At 39.5% G+C, this 20,493-nt stretch overlaps 1 protein-coding gene across 1 annotated transcript in view; it reads left to right on the top strand.

Moving 5' to 3' along the window:
- SCN5A (sodium voltage-gated channel alpha subunit 5) overlaps positions 1 to 20,493 on the top strand; it is a gene marked incomplete at both ends in the record, with an annotated part of 172,786 nt that overhangs the window by 11,079 nt on the left and 141,214 nt on the right. Inside the window, 2 exons of the mRNA XM_080338593.1 lie at positions 4,536 to 4,627; positions 12,592 to 12,822. Of these exons, the coding sequence (XP_080194719.1) occupies positions 4,536 to 4,627; positions 12,592 to 12,822 (323 nt within the window). The remainder of the gene's footprint in view (positions 1 to 4,535; positions 4,628 to 12,591; positions 12,823 to 20,493) is intronic.

The raw sequence follows: 20,493 nt of genomic DNA, 5'->3' as shown, positions 1-20,493 counted from the left end.
AATATCTTTAATAATACTTGCCTATCTAATGTAGTTTTGGGAACATTCAGACCCCTGAAGAGTAAGTGTTACATGACTGAGTACCCTTGTATTTAAATCCCTATTTATACTTTACCTATATCAGCACCAAAGGTGTTTTTCTGTTCTTCATAAATCCTCTTCACCCTCAAAGTAGTTACTATTTTCCTACAATAGAGCATTAACTTAAAGGCCTCTGAGACTTGTTACATATCTCTTGGGAATAGAGATCTGGCCCCAACATGACGTTCCCCTTCAGCTGTATAGGTTTACCTAGATTGTTAGAGTTCACTCAGGACATGAGGGGTTCTTGTGCTATGGAGATGCTGATGGATTTGTGGCATCTAGACAGCTAAAAATACATAGGGTAGGGGAGCAGTCGGCCAACACTCACAGCAGACACAGGGTCAGGCCAAGCTCCAGCCAAAAGCAGATGTCTGACACTGTCGGTATCTCCAGCTGAGCTAGAAATCCAGATGTCCTTCATAGTCAAAGAAGAGAGGAAAAGCACATGAAGAGCACAAGTTGTCCTGAAGTGGAAGCTAATAGAAATGCTCTGAAAAGCCCCATTTCCTAATTGTAGAAGGATTTCGTTTGATCTCTCTGTATTTTCTGCGTAGTGATACCTATATTATGTTCTGGTTTTAGTTTAGTTCTCGCTGCCTTCTTTAAACCTCATCATTCACAGCCTCAGGTGAGATAAAGCACTGACATTTGAGCTGAACTTCTAGGCCTGTGACATTTGAACGGAACCAAAATTGGTAAACAATGTTCAATTGAACTTAGTTCAAACACCAGTGAGGGCCACTGAAGTTGTTGGAAAAACCCTGGCAGGCTGCGGGAATCAGGACCAATTATCCAAAGAGGGTCTGGGTGATGCTCTTAGTCATATGATTTAGTTTTGGGTAGTTCTGTGAGGAGCAGGGAGTTGGACTCGATCCTTTTGGGTTCCTTTCGACTTGAGAAATTCCACGATTCTACAATTCTTAGCAGCATTTAGCAGAAGACCAGCATGAAGATGTGTAAAACCTATGTGGAATTAATTGGGAAGCCTCCTATTTATTTTAGTAGGCTTTGGATCAAAGCCAGCCCTAGGCCAGATCCTGGTATCTGTTACTGCATTCCTGTGGACTTGGCTGAACTGACATCTGGGCATCATGATAAGCCTTAAAAAAAATGGAACACAGATAGGGAGGAGCTTTTAGAGGTCAGCAAACAGGTATTTTTCTCAGATAAACTTTCCACCAAGCAGTGCTAAGTTCAATTCTCCTGCAACATTGAGAAGCGGGACAGAATGACAGAAGTGTCACCTGCCTGCTCTCCTGTCTGTCAGACCTGTTTGTGAGTTAGGATGTGAGTTTATTTGCAGGTGTCTGAATTCAGGACAACATGAAGGGCTTCTGTGCATGGGTTCCCTCAGTTCTACAAGGAAGGAGGCTTTTGGCAGTGAGGTAGAAAGGCACAGAGAAAAGGACAATGAGCCACGGCTTGAAACCTTGGCAATGCATCTGTTGCACTTCATCTTCTCTGCTCAGACAGAGGTTGGGGTGTCACCCCTGGTTCTGCAGAACTGCTCTGGGAGTATCTTCTTTCCTGTCACTGAAATTCAAGTCTGAATGTTCAGTGCAGGGCAAGGTCTGGATATCTTCTAAATTATCTGCCTTATCTCTGAGTGTTTTGGGCTTAGGGAGCTGAAGAGACATGAAGGTTTGCACAGATCTTGGGAATGGACAGTTGGCCAGAGGTGAACTCATTCCCTGCAGGTAGAAACCAGGGTCTGGTGCCAAGAGGTTGTGGGCTTAGACCTTGTTCTGCTTTTCTAATTCTTCTAGACTTCAATGGCCACTCAGTGCTCCAGCCCAAGGATTCATTAAAACTTCTTTAAGGCTTATTTAATGAGAGGGTTGGGTGTCTATGCTTTCTTTCCTAGCTGCGTTTCAATTTTCTTTCCAAATGATATTTCATCTCCTAGTTAGAAGATCCTTAAAACAGGGTTTAAAAGGTGTTTAGAGAGGTTCTTAGGGATGTGATTTAGTGCTAGAGTTAGGTTATGGTTGGACTCGATGATCCTGAGGGTCTCTTCCAATTGAAATGATTCTATGTGAAAAATCAAGCTTCTCAGTATAAAATTATGGCACTGTCTGCACTCTTCAGAACCAGCATCCATTCCTATTTTTCTTTAAGACTTATTGTACTGACATTCTTAGAATAGAAAAATAATTTGAATTCTGGAATAGAAAAGAAATAGGAAAGTGTTTCCATGAGCTCACAGGCAGCAGTGAGAGAGTTAAATCTGACTGTTACATGATCTTAATATATACAACAAAACCTCCTTCCCAAGTGTGCAAGCAGTGGATAGCACAGAGTGCTGGATTATGGACTCTATTCTGATATGATTTATCTTTCATATAAATCCAATTTGCAAGTAATTGAAAGTAAGAGTGATTATACAGGTAACTCCGGTGTTGTCTTTGCTAGTAGCTAGTGTGATTCTAGTGGTATTTCTGTATCTGTAAACAAAGATGGCATGACGGTTCAAAATGAGAAAGCCTGATAATGGGCCATGAGATCTAGATGGACCAAGGATTTTGAGGTAAAGGAAGATCCGATTCTTTCAGTGGTACGACTGTCACTTGCTTTACATTTATTGCCAGATAACTTCTTACCTCCTCTTTGAGGCAGAAGCAGCACAGATTGGGTTTCAGAGAGTAGTTTTAAATACCATGCTAGAGATTAAGTGGTGCCACAGGTCTCCAGGGCTTTTCTTCTGCCTTGTGCTAAGAGACACAGCTGTGGCTTGTGACCCTCTCTGGGGCCATAAATGGGTTCAGGGGAGATTATGAAACTGTCCCTGTTTAGGTCACTCCTTCCCAGACAAGAAAGTACTTTCCCAAACACGTGAGGAAGAGGCAGCTCCAGCTCTGGGTGGGAAGTTCCCTGGCAAAACCTTAAAAATTATAAGATGGTTAACAGGAAAATTCTGGATGGGAGTTCCAGTTGCTTCTTAGTCCCTGATATGGAGGAACTGGTCTGCTGCATTTTCATCCAAGAAATGGCTGAAATAAATCTTAATTAACTATTGTGAACGAGCAGTAGTAGTCTTTGCTTCATATGCTGTTCACATATTATTAATGTGTTCTTACAAATCTCTGGGCAGCAAAACCATATTCCTAGTTTGGGAGAAAAGCATTGGGTAAACCTGGGGAGGAATTACCAAACAGGTGAGTCTTTGCCCAGGCTCCTCTATGAGATTATGAAAAAGAGAAGCAATATTGCTCTTCCAGGCTATAATCTGGATTAGTAGATATGAAGAGGATGCTTTGTCCTCCCCAGAGGCCTTTGCACAAAATCCACTTACACAGACTTTGTAAAATAACGAGGTGAGGTTTTTTTTTCCTTGACATATAAAAACAAATGCCTTAAAGAGGCAGAATATGCAAATGAAATTTAATAGAAATTTAATAGTCAAATGATCCAAGAGGTTTTTTGTTCAGAAGATACAGTGGTGACTTTTCTTCTACTGCATACTGACTTGGAGGAAATAATTTTGTGTAATGCTGAAAATGCCAAACTCATTCCATAACAGACCCTTCTGGGAGCATTTTGCTCAGATGTGGCGTGGTTCTCCATGATGAACAAAATAGGCAGTGAAGAACTGCGGTTGGTATTCTAATCATAAGTAGTTTTTAGTAGGATCACAATTATATTCTTTCAAAATCCATATTCCTGCAGCCAAAGGGCACGGTTTTTATGTACAAAACAAAATAAAATTGTATGCAACTCTTGAAACCAACTTTTGCTTTACCACAGCATAGAGCATCTTAAAATAAACAACGCAGTAGAAATGTTTGCACTGATATTTTCACATGTTGTCCTATATGTAGTTTGCAGAAGCTATTATGTAAAAATTACTTGAGTATTTGAAGCTTTTATTTTTTTTTAAGAGTGGCAAAATAACTCTTAATGTGTCCTAAAACATAAGGAATTTTTGTTATACTACATGATGGTAAAATCTTCTAAGTATTTATTGCTGAACAGCATGATAACAAGTTCACCCAGTAGTTTTAAAGAATTGATGCCTATTACATAAGTTTAATAGTTCAAGAGCCATTTGAAAGAACATGAATTATGAAAAAAAACCCATGACAAATGGCATTAAAGAACAGCCTGAAAAGTGGATGCACCTCTCATTTGGCTGCGTTCACTCCCACTGTTTATGAATGTATTCTTCATTCAGACTAGTCTCATCCTCTATTGTATAATGCCAAATAACTGTGACTTAATTCTACAGGTATGTAGGAGAATTTGTGAATGTAGGCAGTGTTTCACCTCTTCGGACTTTCAGGGTATTGAGAGCTTTAAAAACTATTTCAGTAATTCCAGGTAAGAAGCTCTGATCCTTATGTTTTGGCTCTCAGCTACAAGTGATTCTTTCTCTGTCTCTCTTTGTCCCTTTGACTGTTGTTTTTTTTGCTGGTGTTTTGTCATTGTCTGTGTGTGACTTTCCCTTGTTACAGATACATAACTGAATTTGTGGACCTGGGCAATGTCTCAGCCTTACGAACGTTCAGAGTGCTGCGGGCGCTGAAAACAATCTCAGTCATTTCAGGTGAAAATCAGGTTAAACACTCCGGCTGCAGTTGAAGCCTACATGCCATTTCCAGTAGTAAACACAGTAATTACAAATGACTTAACCATAGATGCTGATCAGGAAATGGAGGAATGTAGGGAATGTGACCTGTCAATAGAATACATTTTTCATATGTTTTTCCAATACTGTTTTTGTGGGCAGAAGTAGTTACAGTGCCTCCAAAATTACACACTTCACTAAGATGAGTGCTGCTGTAAGAACGGCGGTATACCATGGCTTGTGAATCACATACATAAAGCACTCATTCATGAACCATAAGAAAATGGCAATGAAACTTTTAAAATCTTCGGATATTGATTTTTAAAAATGGAAGGTTAATGACCTCAAAATGCATATTCGTGTTTAAAAGCACATCAATAGAAGAATCTATATCTGCGCTATGAGCTGAGGTTTCAAGACTGCAGGCACAGCCTAATTTGTCATGGTGTTTATCCATTTGCATGTGACAGAAACACTATTTAAATTTCAGACCCTGAAAAGATCAGAAAATGTTTCATCATTGATTTTGGTAGGTTCAGCATTTCTGCAGCTCATGTCTTCTCACATTTTCAAGGATATGATTCCCTACTGCCTTCCCCCACAAAAAATAACCCAAAAAGGATCAGTGTTTTACTACAGATCTGGTAGTGAAATAAGCTATTTTTTCATAGCTTTTTATCTAATTTATTACTATTTCTTAAAATAATAAATGACATTTGCTATTAAGTAATTTATGCAGAGATGAGTCCATTGAGGACTAACCATATGACAATAATTTCTTGCCAAGCATTATCTATGGACAGGTCTCATTCAGCCTCAGTGTTTAACATCTCCAACCTGCATGACAAGGTAGAGAAGATAGCAAAAACCATGCATGGTAGATCCTATCAGTGATAATCCTGAACAGATGTTGGCAATTACGTGTCAAAAATACTCTACATAATGGAGAGAACTGCTCAGATTCTCAAGCACAGCTCTTTAAGGTTAGAAAGGATTTTCTATCTATCATATTATGTACATCTACACTGTAATATAGATCTAAATAAATTCCATGGTGTAAACTTTTATGAACGGCATTCACATGGAGTATGAACTAGAAATAGGAATTCTGGAACTGATATGTTAAGAAAACACGTATCTCAGTCTTACTCCCTCATTCCAACATTAAAGTGATGAAAATCGGTGAAATTATTGAAAGAGCAAGGTACTTTTCATTGGAAATGTGTGTCAAAATATAGCTTTTAAAGATTAATTTAGGATAATTTATTTTGTCTGGTATTCCTTGAACTCAGTTTCTGTCTTAATTTTTGTCTTTAAGTTTAAAAAGAATGATCTCTTATCAGAGAGGATTTGCTCAGTGTTCTCTAATTGTATATCCATTGAGAAAGGACTTTTCTTTTCTTGGGAAACAGAAAGTTGAGCACAGTTTTACAGATTGTGTGGGATAGTCGTGGCTAATCAGAAAGAAAATTGGAGTTTGCTCGGTTCCTTTGCTAGCAATGTGAAGACTAACTTGGGGGGACAGCCATCTCCGGGGGACACCATTTCCTTTCCGTCGTGTCTCAAGCTTGAGCCTCTTCAGAGCAGAGCTTGTCAATATTGCTGAGTTATATATATACATACATATATATATATATATATATATAGCAATTTTCTGCTGCCCTATATCAGAGTTGGAGCAGAATCCTGTTTTGCATCAATTGATAGATTTTGGCTGGTTTTTTTAGTAGAAAAGGAGTACTAAGATTCAGATTTTAATACACCAAAGACCCTCAGTGATGTTAAAACCAGAGTTGTTCCATTTGTTGCTTAATAGATTAAAAAGAATGAGGAGTATTATTTATTACAGTAATACATAATAACTCACATTCTCTTTTTTATTTCTGACTGACTATTTGATTAGTTTTTTTGATAACTGCATCTTTAGGTACAAGTAACTAAATTATTTCCTGACATAACTGCATGAAGATATACTAATATATCATCTGGCCTTAGATTTTATTGTCAAGATTACCTGTGCCCTGTTTAAATTACAGATGTGGAGAGCTACAAATTGCTAAGGAACAGCAAGCTGCCTGTAGAACAGTTATTTTTGTTTTTAATGTTAGCAGATAATTTCAGAGGAGTTGGTTCATTTTTCAGTTAGACACATGTATTTTAAAAGAAATATTGGCCATGATGCTGTGGTTTATTTGGAGATCAGTCTGAGTTTTTAATGATAACACAGGCTTATGCTGAGATGAAATATTTTTCCACAATAAAAATGAATATATGATGAACACTAATGTCTTCCATGAGATTTTGGGTTCAAGTGCTAGGGAGAGTCAAAGGAGGCTGTTAATTCTGCTTCCTCTTACACCTAAGGTGAAGAATGCAAAGATGGATTCTCCTTTGCATATATCTAAGCTTTTCCTTAATAAAATTGATCCCACTTTCCTATCAGGTAGTTCTGTTTGCACAAACATACTTGGACTCAGTGTGCTCAGTGAAATTGTTTACCGAAAGTAAGGGGCCAAGTCCTGCACAGTATAAGGCTTCAGTCCAGCAAAGCACTTAGAGGCTGGTTTTCAAAGGCGTTCTGCTCCACTGGAAATCAATGAGTTTCACTATTGACTCCAGAGGGAGTCGGTAAAGCTCACAATTAGTGCTTTTAAAAATCTCACCTACCTTCACTGCCTTGCCCTAAGTGCACATGCAGGCACAGGGACATTTACGGGACTCAGAAAGATCTCCTAAATTCTCGGAGTCCGTTCCCCTGGCCTAAGGCTGTGTTTAGGACAGCTCAGTCCTGGCCTGATATGTATTACCTGACTTATTCTAACAATCCTTCAAAGGTGGAAGCCTCATGGTCTTCCTGAGCAGTCCGTTCCAGCACCTCGTTACTTTCGCCATTAGATTTGCCCTGGGAGGACGAGTTCAGATGCAGATTCGGTGACCCAAATATTAGTGTTTACCAGGAAGCTGTGTGCTTCCTGCTCACTGGAGATCTGGGGCTCAGTTTGGTGGCCATCACGCTGGCATCTCCTGCTCCCCAGGGCCATGGATCACCTGCAGGTCCTATCTCTGAATCCAGACCCCTACCTAGCCTGAGTTTCTTAGCGCATTATCAGCTCATTATTCTTTTACCTGACAGCCAGGACATCAGGCAGCCCTTAACATGCCAGAGAATCTTCACAGGTTCCCTCGATTTTCCCTTTTCTGCACTAAGCACACCCATTTCTTTCTGTTTTCCAGTTGCCAATGGTATTGGGAGAACACAAGCTGTGTACAGTAGCTGGATATCTCTTTATCCAGCCTCATTAAAAGAAAGTTATTCATTTTTTCACGTACTCATTCTGTTGAGATTCTTAGAAACAGTTAACATTTTCTCTATAGGAACATAAAACCTTTAACTCTCAGTGATTTTATTTATTACTTAGCGTCTTGCACATTGCCATGGCAACTGGATTTGTTCATTTTCGATTTAGATAGGAACATGGTCAGCAGCTGAATAACCCACTGAAGTCACTCACTTGTCTCCCATTACCAGCATATCCAAGTCCCAGTGTGCTTGATAGGAACCATTCCCAGAACAATAAAGGGTCTCAAAACATGTTCTACCTGTGTGGAAAACACCAGCATTTTTTGATAACTACTACTTGAGGTAGTGTAAAACCCTGAGGTAGAACCTCCTGTGCCTCCCCATGACCAGGATTTTGTAAAGTACCTGTATCCAGAGAAGCTCTGATGCCCTTTGTGGAATGGGCATGTACATCACGAACATCTCGCATAAAATGACAGGATACCTGCAAAAGGTGACCTCATAGAAAATTGGGCCAAGGCACTTTGGGGCCTGATCCAGCTCCCATTTAAGTTGGTGTGAGTCTATAGGCTATAAATAGTGCTGTGAATGTTATCCAGTACTTTACTGATAGCCAGAACAGAGCTCGGAGCACAAGAATTAAAACTGTGTGGAGGAGACTGAACCCTGTTCACTGCTTCAATCTCACGGAAGTTCTCCTGCAGAGAGATAAATGTCATTCTTCTGGTGGGTAAATCACTTAACTCAAGATGTAACTATCCCAGAGGTGAGAAATACATGACATATTTATGTTTTCCTTGGAAACTGGCCTGACAGTCACATTTCCATGCAGTGATGGTCTACAGGAATGCTGACAACCATTCACGTTTGCTGGCACGCTGTTAAACTTTTTGCTGCCCTACGTGTCATTAGCTAATGACAAAATACATTAGTCAAAAGTGAAATCTTCCCTCCTTGCATGCATGCGACTAGTACAGACATTTGCAAGACACGTATATCCTCATAAGAAGGGGTAGGCTAGATGGGGACAATCATGCTGCAAGTCACAACTCTTTATTTTTCCTTCTTCCTGCTCATTTCCAGCCTGAAAGTGTCTGATGTTCTACAGGTGATTGCCAACATCTGGTATAGATGTCATACTGAATTACGCTAATACTTTCTCACATCTCGTGGGAGGAATGGACGGTGTTGTGAGACCTTGCCATTGCTCATTGTTTGGTGTTGCTTGCATTTTTTTTATGGTTTCTCGTTTGCATTTGGAAACTGATTATTTAATTAACCGCTGAATGTATTGAATAATTTTCTACATGTATTAACAGGAATGTTTGGGCCAAATCCTTCTTGCTTTCTGCAGATGTCAGGCTGCCTCTACAGTCCCCATTCCACTGACTTTGGATGCTGTGGTGGTGTTCATGTCACGCAAGCAGGATTTGGCCCAGAAGTGTGGAAAGAATTCAGTGATTCAGGAAAAAGCTGTATCGATTGTTCCATAGGGAGTAATCTATAGACCCGTTGTCATTAACAGGTGTAGATGTTACTCAACTTTGGATCAGATCCTCAGTTTTTTCTGCATGCTGCCTGTTTCAATGTTTGACTTGCAAGAATTAAGTAAATGCCTTTAATGTCCCATAAATAGTCTCTTCTATTAAGCTATATTGCAGTGCTCTCATTGGCATAATTTCAAGGGAGGATTATTTATCTAGAAGATTTAACAGTGCTCTGAATTTGAATACATCTAACATTGTTTTTACAAACATAGGATTGATTCAGAGAAATGCAGAGCACCTGCGGGAGGTTCTGGATGTCCTTATTTTCCCTCAGCCCTTCCATTTATGAGGCACAGAAAGTTTAAATGTATGGTGATTTAAACACTCTGCTTAGCAGTGAGTTGTTCCAAGAAACTTGATGGATGGTAGTTCATTTTCTGGGCAAATTTTGTATTTAAAGGGTGAGAAAAAAAAAAGTTTGATTGATTGGTTTTCCTGGAAAGTTTTAAGAAAGGTCCAGGAGGCAGAGCACAAGTTATTTTTAAAAGCTTTTAATTGCAGCAATTGTATTACTAAAACATTCTCTTCTTAAAATGTTCGGAAGCCTGTATGCTATTGAAACAAAACAACAACAACAAAAAAACAACTACAGAAAAAAAAAAAGTAAAGCAGAAAGCCCTTTCACAAAGAAATTATTTGACACCTGCAAGGAATGAACTTTCAAAACTAATAGTATAGAATTACTATTCTATTTAAACCCCAGTAAGTAAACTGAGAAAAACATGTTTCATGAAATGACCTTGAAATTAACAATACTGGGGCTTGATTTTCAAAACAGATAAATTTTATTGGTGATGAGGATTTTGTAGGTCTTGTTTTCCTAATATTATCCCTGTTCACATTAGGACTCCCATTGTCCTTGCCCATTTGGGTAAGATTAATTAGTGTACTTAGATGATAAAAATGCAGCCTCCAAGCTTGAATTTGTATTACAAACAAATAAATGTGCTGCGGGGATTCCACAGAGGCTACTGAATTAAAAGAAGTTGTGGTTTGGCTTTTATCCCTTTTTTAAGACTCGGTTTGCATTTGGGCTTCCCAAGTTTCACCAGCTTGAGTGAAGAAATGTCTGTGCTTTCAAAGGACAGCCAGTGATGAGAATAATCAAAACCATTTCAGAATATGAGATAGAATTAAAAAAAAGTTCTATTGCATTTACAGATCATATTTGTTTTTCCTCACCCCACTACTTGTTTGAGACCTGACTCTCTTAAAGGTCTTACATTCTTAACACTGGATAAGGGTGAGAGAGCAGGAAATCCTTTAGAACTAATTTCACCCGAGACCAGATTATCAACAGAGTTATACTTTTTATTTAGGCATGAAAATGGGTAGCCCAATCTATAAATGAACTCAAAAGTTCAAAGCTGTCCTTTTCCTAGGTACCTGAACAGATTTGTAAAATCTCGTTCTAGTGAAGGGTACAGGTAGCATGAAAATCCAGGTTTTGCTTAATGTTTGTACTGCAATATTTTTGCTTTATTTTTGAGTAGAGCAGGGAGCTGTCGAAACTCTCCTTCTTTACCATGACACAAACTAGCTTAAAAGAGACAAAGAAAGAATTCAGGGGAGAAAGAGGGGAGAAAGGGGCTACCCACACCTGATGGGTAAATGGTTAAATGGCCATTTAATATCCATTAATATCAGTTGCAGTTTAACCTAATGGCAATACCTTATTCAGGAGTGGAATATTTTAGGCTGCTGGACCTATTGGCCACTCTGGCAGCTCATCCTCTATTGAGAAACTATGATTTCCCCTTACTTGAACCTCAGAATTTTAAGCAAGACCAATACCTCATTTTGCCTTCCTATGAGTCCTCAAGTACATTTTGATATTATTTTAAATTATACAGCACTAGCTCAGCCTTTGTGACTGCCAAACTCTTGAGGTAGAATTCCAGGGAACTGAGAATTAATGTGTGTGATCATATTCAGTGAGCAAATCAACATGCTTGTGAGAATTGCCCAGGAGAATTCCTCCTGTTTCCTCTTTGCATTTTCTTTTTTCCATTTAACTAAATTTCTCTTACTGCCGCCATAGTGGTGGCACTGGTTATCAGAAGCACTGATTGCTACTTATTGAGTATTAATGAAATATAAATAGTAAAAGACCCAGCAAGATTACTACCCTCGTGCAGCTGATATTAACGCCCTACTGCAGCACATAGGTTTAGAAGGGTCTTTTTTTGAGAAGAGTGGTTTTATCGTGTTCATGTAATGTTCAATCAGTTCAAATTGTGCTGATCTGCAGGAACACTTCAAAAGCAAGCAATATCTTTTGAGAAAACAGTGTACTTATTTATATCTGTGTATTTGTAGAATAATAAACTGAAGCTAGTGTTACAGGGTGAAGTAACACAGGAGAAGCTGATTTGTGTGACCCAAGCCTTTGGTGTTTCTAATAAAACGATTTATCTACATTGGCAGCATGTTACAAAATGATTAACTTTGCCCAGGTATTGTTGAAGACTCAGGTTGTTTTACTAAAATAGTTTCCACTGGATTTATTTGATTGCCCATATTATTTAGCTTATTTCTAATCCCAAATTGATGTTGTCTTAAGCAAACGAAGGCAGAGGAATTGTTCATATGAGGACAGCGAGCTGGATTTGGCACTAAAATATGTAAAATAATCGGGGAATAAATAGCATTTCTGTACCTCTTCATCTGTTTATGTGAGGGATAAAGTTATCAGAGTCACCTGAGTGATTTAAAACTAATTCACATTCTGAAAATTCAATAGGATTTAGGCTTTACAACCTTTACTTCGGCTCATGAAAATATAAAAGGCATTCCATATTTTCTTTATCCATGAATATTTTTGTATCTCACTGTTCCTCCATCCAGTTCTTTCCTTCCATTTTTAAATCAGTGTTTGTGTAAGAGTATTACCAAGACTTTTGTCCAGACAAAAGTGGGCCAAACTAAATGTTCATAGTGATGACTTGTCTCTCGTTTCTGCTGTCCAGTTACAAACACATAGTAGAAACCCTTTTTAATTTCACTTCCATGGAGATATTTCATCTTGAAAAGCAGCTGTCTACAGGCATTTTTAAGCCTCTCAGTCTATAAACTCTTGGCTTTTATCTCCCTAGGACTGAAGACCATTGTAGGGGCACTCATCCAGTCTGTTAAGAAACTTGCTGATGTGATGATCCTGACCGTTTTCTGCTTGAGTGTCTTTGCCCTCATAGGCCTCCAGCTCTTCATGGGCAACTTGCGACACAAATGTGTCAGGGACTACACCAAGTTTAACTTCACCAACGGCACGTTGTACTTGGATGGTAGGATGTGGAACACCTCAGAGGAATTTCTTAGTGATCCAGGTAAACTCTTTACCTTGTTGTCTGCTCTTTGGTTGTTTGGGTTGACAGGGTGTTTTTTCTGTATTAGTTTGGTTTGGTTGGTGTTTCTTGGGGTTGTTTTGTTTGTTGTTGTTGGTTTTTTTTTTAGTAAAATCTGTATGTGAATCAGCAAATGCAGTATTATGTGACTACTTGCTCTTCATTATGTTAATGTGGTTTCAAAAGACCTAGTTAGCATTTTCTGATCTCTGTGGTGCCTTCCCAGTTCATGCTAAGAGTATTTCTGGTGCTTTCCTATGATACAGACTAAGGTCCTTGGGCACATCATTGATGATTTTCACAGTTTTAGGGTGTCTCATGACATTTTTCTTAAAAATCTCTTTCCTGGAGTCAGGCAGTCACGTGAAAATTTCATCTCAGAGTGTGGGTCTTGTTTGCGTGCTGTTTCTTTAAGATAATTCATAGCTCTTACATTTTCTAGAAAAACTATAACATTTGAATTAAGAGTCTTAAAAAAATCAAAAAGTGAAGCAGAGCAATTCAGTATTTATTAATCTGAAAAATCCCAAGGGCATTTTTTTAAGGAACTCTTATTCTATTAGGGCCTTAACTCATTATCTGGGTTGGGCCATCCCGCAGTATCTGGTGCTCTGATGTTTATTATCAAAAGGCTTCTTTCTAGGCCAAAGCAATATTTAATACTCGACAGTCTTCTGTACTTTGCATTACAATGAAATAGGTTCACTGAACTCATTTATTAACATCTAAAAAAAAATAAAAATAAGCATTTCATGTAAATAAATTTCAGAATGTAAACAAGTGGCCCAGCTGTTGCTCCTCCAAAACCCCTTGTGTCACCAGAGGACCCACACCAGTTGCAGTGGATGTGGGTCACATCTGAAACTATTCAGTGATGCTCTTGAGAGAATGAAGCAGCCAGAGTGACATGCATTGGTAGGAACTTGCGACCAGTGACTTGTGGTATTTTATTTGTTTTGAGGAGGAGAATGAACCACATAGCTCATTAACTGGAAATTTGCTTGGGAAGTACTGGTTTGGTTGGTCACTTTTGTCATGGGGTACTTCTGCTCTGACTATGTGGACCCTACAGTCCATAATTCATGTATCTCCAGCCATCTGCACTATAAAAACCATCAACCTGACTTCTTGCAGTTGCCTGGCTTCACCCAGGGCTCAGTTGGATGCCTGGCATAAGGTTGCCCCAACCACTGCTGGCTTCTCGGCTTGGTACATGTCTTCAGCCAGGCTACGTGGTCCAGAGACTGGGCCAAGGGCAGTCCCACCATTCCCCGCTGGTGAATTCTAGCGTCCTCAGTTCCTGGAAGGAAGTGGTGTTAGGAAGGTCGTATTCAAGGAGTAAAAAAACCTCAGCATTGGTGTGTTTAATGCATGATGTGGTTGAGGCAGCATTAAGGAATGGTGGCTCATGAAGCTCTGGCTGAATGGGGGTCATCTTTGGGACTAACCCTGACCATCAGGTTATGTGTCACCTCAGTATCACCCTCTTGTCGGCTGAAATGTGGAAATATCTCTGTGCCAGAGCAATAAAAACTACATTGAACCTATGCTTTCTGGTGATAAGCCTGCTGGCGTGTTTTCCCATCCATGCTCTTCATGCTTCCAGCTTGGAGATGAGAGCTTGAGGAGCTACCAAAGATGTCTCTGCACCTGTGCGGAATTAAGGCTCTTCACGGCTCCTCTACCCACAGATAACTGACAACTCTGTGAGGTGATGCTCTTCTTTCATAGAGGCATTGAGAGATACAATAGTGATGCTGGAAGTATAAAGCCCTGCAATAAAGGTGAAGGGATGAAGTGAAGCTGTGAAGATAGTCTGGCTCTCTAGGAATGGAATAGGGTAAATGTACCACTGGATGGTTACACAGTTGATGTCAGGACCAGCGGCTGCATTGTTTTAAATGGGAGGAATTGTACAGCTGCTCCAGCATGCCATGACCAAATTTATTTGTGTGGTCCTGATATGGGGAGAAGGGGAGATGCTCCCATAATTCCATTTGGTAAATCCAGAAATGGTTGATACGGTTGTGAAAATACAGTTGTTATCACTAAAGGAGTTTTACCTGCTACAGAGATAATCAACTTGGTGAGGTAATGGATTAAAGTGAATTAAAGTATGAGTATGTGACATTAATAGTAAGTAAGAATAACACCAGTGAATGGCTTTTTATGTTTTCACAATATCTGAAAATAAAGACATGGTTCAGTATAGCAAACAGATGTTAGTTATGGAGGATGGACAAAAATATAGTTGAAGCGTTGAGTCAGTTCAGCCAGCCACTGAACAACTAGAAGAAAAGTAGATTTACAGGAAAAATATACTGGCTTCTGAATAAGAATTATGAAGTGTTCCTTGAAATGCCGGAGGAGGTTGCTTAACTATTAGGTTGGAGAGAACAATATTAAGTAGCATTTTCATTTAATGTTGACTATTGCACTAAAGTAATTCAGAAATGGAAGGACTGGCTCATTTTGTAACTAGATGGGATAGTGCTTTATATTTCATTTTGCGTAAGTATTATGGTGAAATGAAGTGACTGTTTAACAAAGTAGTACTGACCACAATTTAATAACAGTCTGAATTTCAAGTGCTGCAGGGAATTAAGCAATACATACAGTTAGATTAAAGTGTAGGCAGACCAAATTAGATAAAAAGAGGAATGTATTAAGAAACAGAGTAGTGTCAGTGTTTATTTTGAAGAAGAACTAGAGGAGAAAATTGGCCAACATGTTGAGAAAGTAGAGTTCACTCGAAGGGAGCACAGACAATTACAGAAGCTCTTTGGAGACTTCAAAACCAATGTGGCTGAGTCAGTTTGGAGCAGGGATACTAATCTAAAAAGAAAACAGAAACTTGAAATATTGTCAGAGATTCATAATACTTATTTCTTCACATGCTTTAAAAAAAAATGGAGTAAAAACCACTCAAAAACAAAATTGGAAAAATTATTTGTTAATTCTGTTCATTGGGACACCAAAAGGGGTGATAAGCCAGTTCTGCTCTCTTGGAGAATAAAATTTTGCTCTGGATTATCGGAGAGAGTTTTTAATGTTTTAAAGGACAGCAGGGAGCCTCTGAAATGGCATCAGCCTCCTCTTGTGCCCTTGAACCTCTTTTGCATGAATGGGAAAACAAAAAAAGAGTAGAAACCCTTAAAAGGGTAGTACAGTGAGGGATTGCCTGGTGCTGCAGAGGAAGTAGCTGACAGACGTAGTCATAATGTGAACTCAGTTTTCAGTCTTTCAGAGCCCCTTTTAGCTTGAGATAGCTGTGTGCCACAGCCACTTGGTACAGGAGACATTTTGGTTTTGTAGAAGACCTAGGATAGCTTCAGCGCTGCTTTTTTTTCTTTTAATTTTATCTTCTTTTAGCCCCCAGGCAGGAAATGTTTCTCATCTGTCTTATTAACCCTCTTGTTTTGATTTTATGGATGGGGGGAAAAAAGTCAATTTGTAAACTTCATTTGCATCATCATTGGCTTAACCACAGATGTGTGGTAACGCTTGAGTTTTGGTTGATCCTTGAGGAAATACCCACCATGCCCCCAGGGTTCAGGAGCTCCTGCCCTTAGGCACACCACTCCTCTTCTACCTCTGTGGTCACCACAACCATCTTGGCTTCTTCCCACTTCCCAGCCCCTCTGTACCCATGTTTCTGCCTCCACCACCACTAAAGGCAGCAATGACAGCACCAGTACTGGTGGTGAAAGGAGTTCTAGTGGCAGAAGAAAAGTCTTTTTTTCCTAAATCTGGAAAAAAAAATATTTCGTCCATTTCTGTGCATGATAGATCCATTAGTGGTCAGCCCTCACCACCTCCCCTTTTAGGCCTTTGGCTATTACTTAGTCATTCTTGCATGAACTTGTGAATCCTGCATTGCAAGGTTGGTCGTGTTTTTGTGAGTTGTTGGGTTTTCTCCTCCTGACCGTCATATAAACTGAATCCCACCAGGAGTAAGGATCTCCTACCTATCCACCCAACACTTTCGCTTGTTTTTCCCAGCATGAGGACTCAGGAAAATTCACACTGAGAGATCTCTTCCATTTATTTTCACTAATCACTTAGTTCTAGTGTACAAAAATGACACTGAATGTTCCTGATCAGACTGTTAATAAGGGCACTTTCTTGGCATTCTCATTAAAAGCTATTTCTATGAAAGAATCTTCATCTGAGCTACTGCGGGTGGTTTCTTGACTTAGTTCTACTGGGCACAACAGTCATGGTAAAATAAGACATCTGCATAGTCTCTCCTCAACTCACAGCAGAGACACAGGTTGAAAATTTGCTTTTTGGTGAGCACATGTGCCTTGTGATGAACAGGAGGGATTTTCTGTTCTTTCTACCAATGTAAATGACTCTAGGTCTTTATAATTTACACACCAGCCTCTAAGAAGAAGTCTTATCAGAAGAGTTAGTCCAGTTTGGTTTTGCCTTCCATGAGTAATGCTTACCCGTGCAAACCTAGGCGGGGGGGAAAGGAAGATAAAGACAGGAGTAATTCATCCAGTCTCCCAGCCTCTTCCATAGGACTGTTCTTATCCTGTATGAATGGAGTATGGGATGGGGAACAGTTGAGCATTAGATAGAATCGGGCTAAAAAACTCTTTATGTCAAGTGCCAGTGGTAAAGTTAAAATGGAGACACAGCTCATTCACCTGGGAAAACACTGACTATGGTAAGTAATGATTTCTCTACCTTCAATTCTAGATTGGGTAAGGGACTGCAATCAATAAGCCCAAGGAGGATTATTTTTAGATATGAATAATAACAAACAGGGGAATCTGAAGTTGTAGATGCAGCAGTGCTCATATATAAAAATGAATTGAAAAAAAAGTAGAAAATAGCGATAGTTTACATCCACAGCATTATGAAAATTATGTGATCAATATATCAATATCAAAGTTATTGAGCTGTCAGTTATCTTAATTCCAATACTTATAAAGATTTCTAGGAAAGCAGCTGCAAATAGCATGCTTGAAAGCCTGTCTTAGGTTGTGGTGTTTAAATTAAAGATGTATTTGATGAAGTGAAGCTTTATGAATGTGTGAGTCAGAGTGGATTGAAAGGTAAATGATGTCAGATATGTCACTGGCTTAGACATACCAAGGGACTGAGTGTAGTTGATTCACATGGCTGATGATTGTAGAATCTTTAATGTCATTTATGTATTCCATTACTAAAATGGATTATTGACTAGTCAGTAAGTAGCAAGTAGAAGTCTCAGTTTAAATAGTGTGTTCTTTTGTAGAGCAGAGCTCAATGGAAGTGCTGAACAATGCATAAGAAAACCACTTAAGAAAAAAAAAAACACTTTAAAATATAGTAAAATTATTATAAAATCACTTTTGAGATGATAATCTTAAACTCCAGTATTTTCTTTTCTTTTTTTTTTAAACTAAATATCCTACTTAGAGACACTCTGAAAGGTTCTCGTTTTGAATGTTTTCTCTCATAATCAGTATCTTGTAAGGTAAAATAAAACCATGTAATTTCTTTTAGATAACTCTAAGATATTGAATTAAAAAAAAATGTTTAAGCTTTATTAACCTTTTACTGAGAGGAATCAACTGAGGAAGAGTGTGACCAACAGGTTGAGGGGAGGTTGTTCCTCCCCTTCCACTCTGCCCTGGTGAGGCCACATCTGCAGTTCTGTGGCCAGTTCTGGGCCCCCAAGTTTAAGAAGGACAAGGAATTACTGGAGAGAGTCCAGCGGAGGCTACAAAGATGCTGAGGGCTCTGGAGCATCTTTCTGATGAGGAGACACTGAGAGAGCTGGGGCTGTTCAGCTGGAGAAGAGAAACTGAATGGGGATCTCATCAATGTTTATAAATATCTCAAGGGTGGGTGTCAAGAGGATGGACCAGACTTTTTTCAGTGGTGCCCAATGACAGGATGAGGGGCAACGGGCACAGACTGAAACACAGGAGGTTCCATCTGAACATGAGGAGAAACTTCTTTCCTTTGAGGTGCCAGAGCCTGGCCCAGGCTGCCCAGAGAGGCTGTGGAGTCTCCTTCTCTGGAGACATTCAAACCCACCTGGACACCTTCCTGTGCGATCTGCTCTGGTGAACCTGCTTGAGCAGGTGGGTTGGACTGGGTGATCTCCAGAGGTCCCTTCCAACCCCAACCATTCTGTGATTCTGTGATTGATGTGATATCCATCCAAATAATGGTCTTGGTACTTGAGAAGGGCTCACAGGCTGGTTTTGCACAGGGTTTGAATGCAATCAGGACCAGTCTGGCTGCTTGGAGCTGATAAATCAGGAGCAGTTCCAGACCATTAGACAGTATGAAATATTTCTAGAGTCTTTTCACCACCTCCTCTTTGATGCCCTAGGTGTAATGCATTGGTGATGCAAACAGACATGAATGCTGAGGCATATGTTTTTGAATATTTAGAAATATATGCGTGTGTACATATATATATATTCTCTAAGTTTTGTGCCTGATTGTTAGCTGTGCCTGATGAACTGCTTCATTTTTACTTTTAGAACCACTGAAATGGAACTGTATGAACAGATATTCTGAAACTGTATGAGAACTGTATAGAAAATAATGATGTCCGAATCAGATAATAAGTGTAGAGAGTTTGGGGAGAGCTGAAGTGTTTGAGGTGTTTTCTGAGGTGGTAATAGAAGACAGTGAGTGTTTGATGAGTAATTATGGAGGTGGGAGGAAAGAGGGAAGCAATAAATCAGGTTGAGACTGGAATAGGTGTTTTATTATGTATGATTGTATGTGAACCAATGATTAAGACAAAGAACCTCTCTGGGCTTTCAGACTGTGCTTGTCAGCATGGAATCTATGCATGTTACTCCACCATTAACTGTAAATATTGTGGCTTTGTTCAGGTGCTGTGGATCTTTTGACAAATAGCTTCATAAATGCTCAAACATTAATGCTCTGATGTGTTACTAACATGGGTATTGCATCTGTGCACTCTAATGTTTTAAGCTAAATAGAAAGGCCCAGCAAAAAAAAGTACAAGGATAGAAAAACGTAAGAATTGGTACTGTTGTATCCAACACTTGCCTTTTTTTTTCCCCAGCCATTCAGTTGCATTTTTTTCGCCTTGTGGTACCTTGTCTTAGAACAGTTTGTAAAACAGGGATATTTGTCCCTCAGGTACATTTCTTTTGCTTTCATCACTGCGTTGCTGCTCACAGAAAGGAGAGATCTGCTAGAGATCTGCCACGGAAGATTCAGACTGAACATTTTCAGAGTCTTCCTCCACCTTCAAATTGTTCATCAGCTACCAAACCAATGTACTTGCACGGTGATGTGCATTTGAAAGGACCTCGTCTGTGCCCTTTGGAGCCTGTCCAGAGACTTTTGCTTCTCCATGTTCAGCAATAATGTGCCTTGCAAAGGCAAGAGGGAGATCTTGCTTTTAACTCTCAGCCATCAGTACAGGTGCACTATGAACCCACCGGCAGAGAAGGACTTGCGTTGCTGCTTTCCCTTATTGCGCTGGTTTTAAGGAATGTGTAAGGAAGTATTTCCTCCTGATACTTTTCATCAACACTGAATTCACTCAAGTGAAGTGGAGATAAAATATGGGAATTGCCAGGCTCAGTCTGGCCTTGATTTTACCTACAACAGCATCTGTCTTTGGCACAGAGCAGCCCCACGTGTTCCAGAAGAAATTAATAC

This window comes from Nesoenas mayeri (assembly GCF_963082525.1).
Source record: "Nesoenas mayeri genome assembly, chromosome: 2".
NCBI lineage: Eukaryota > Metazoa > Chordata > Aves > Columbiformes > Columbidae > Nesoenas > Nesoenas mayeri.
This window is presented reverse-complemented; position numbering and strand designations above follow the sequence as displayed.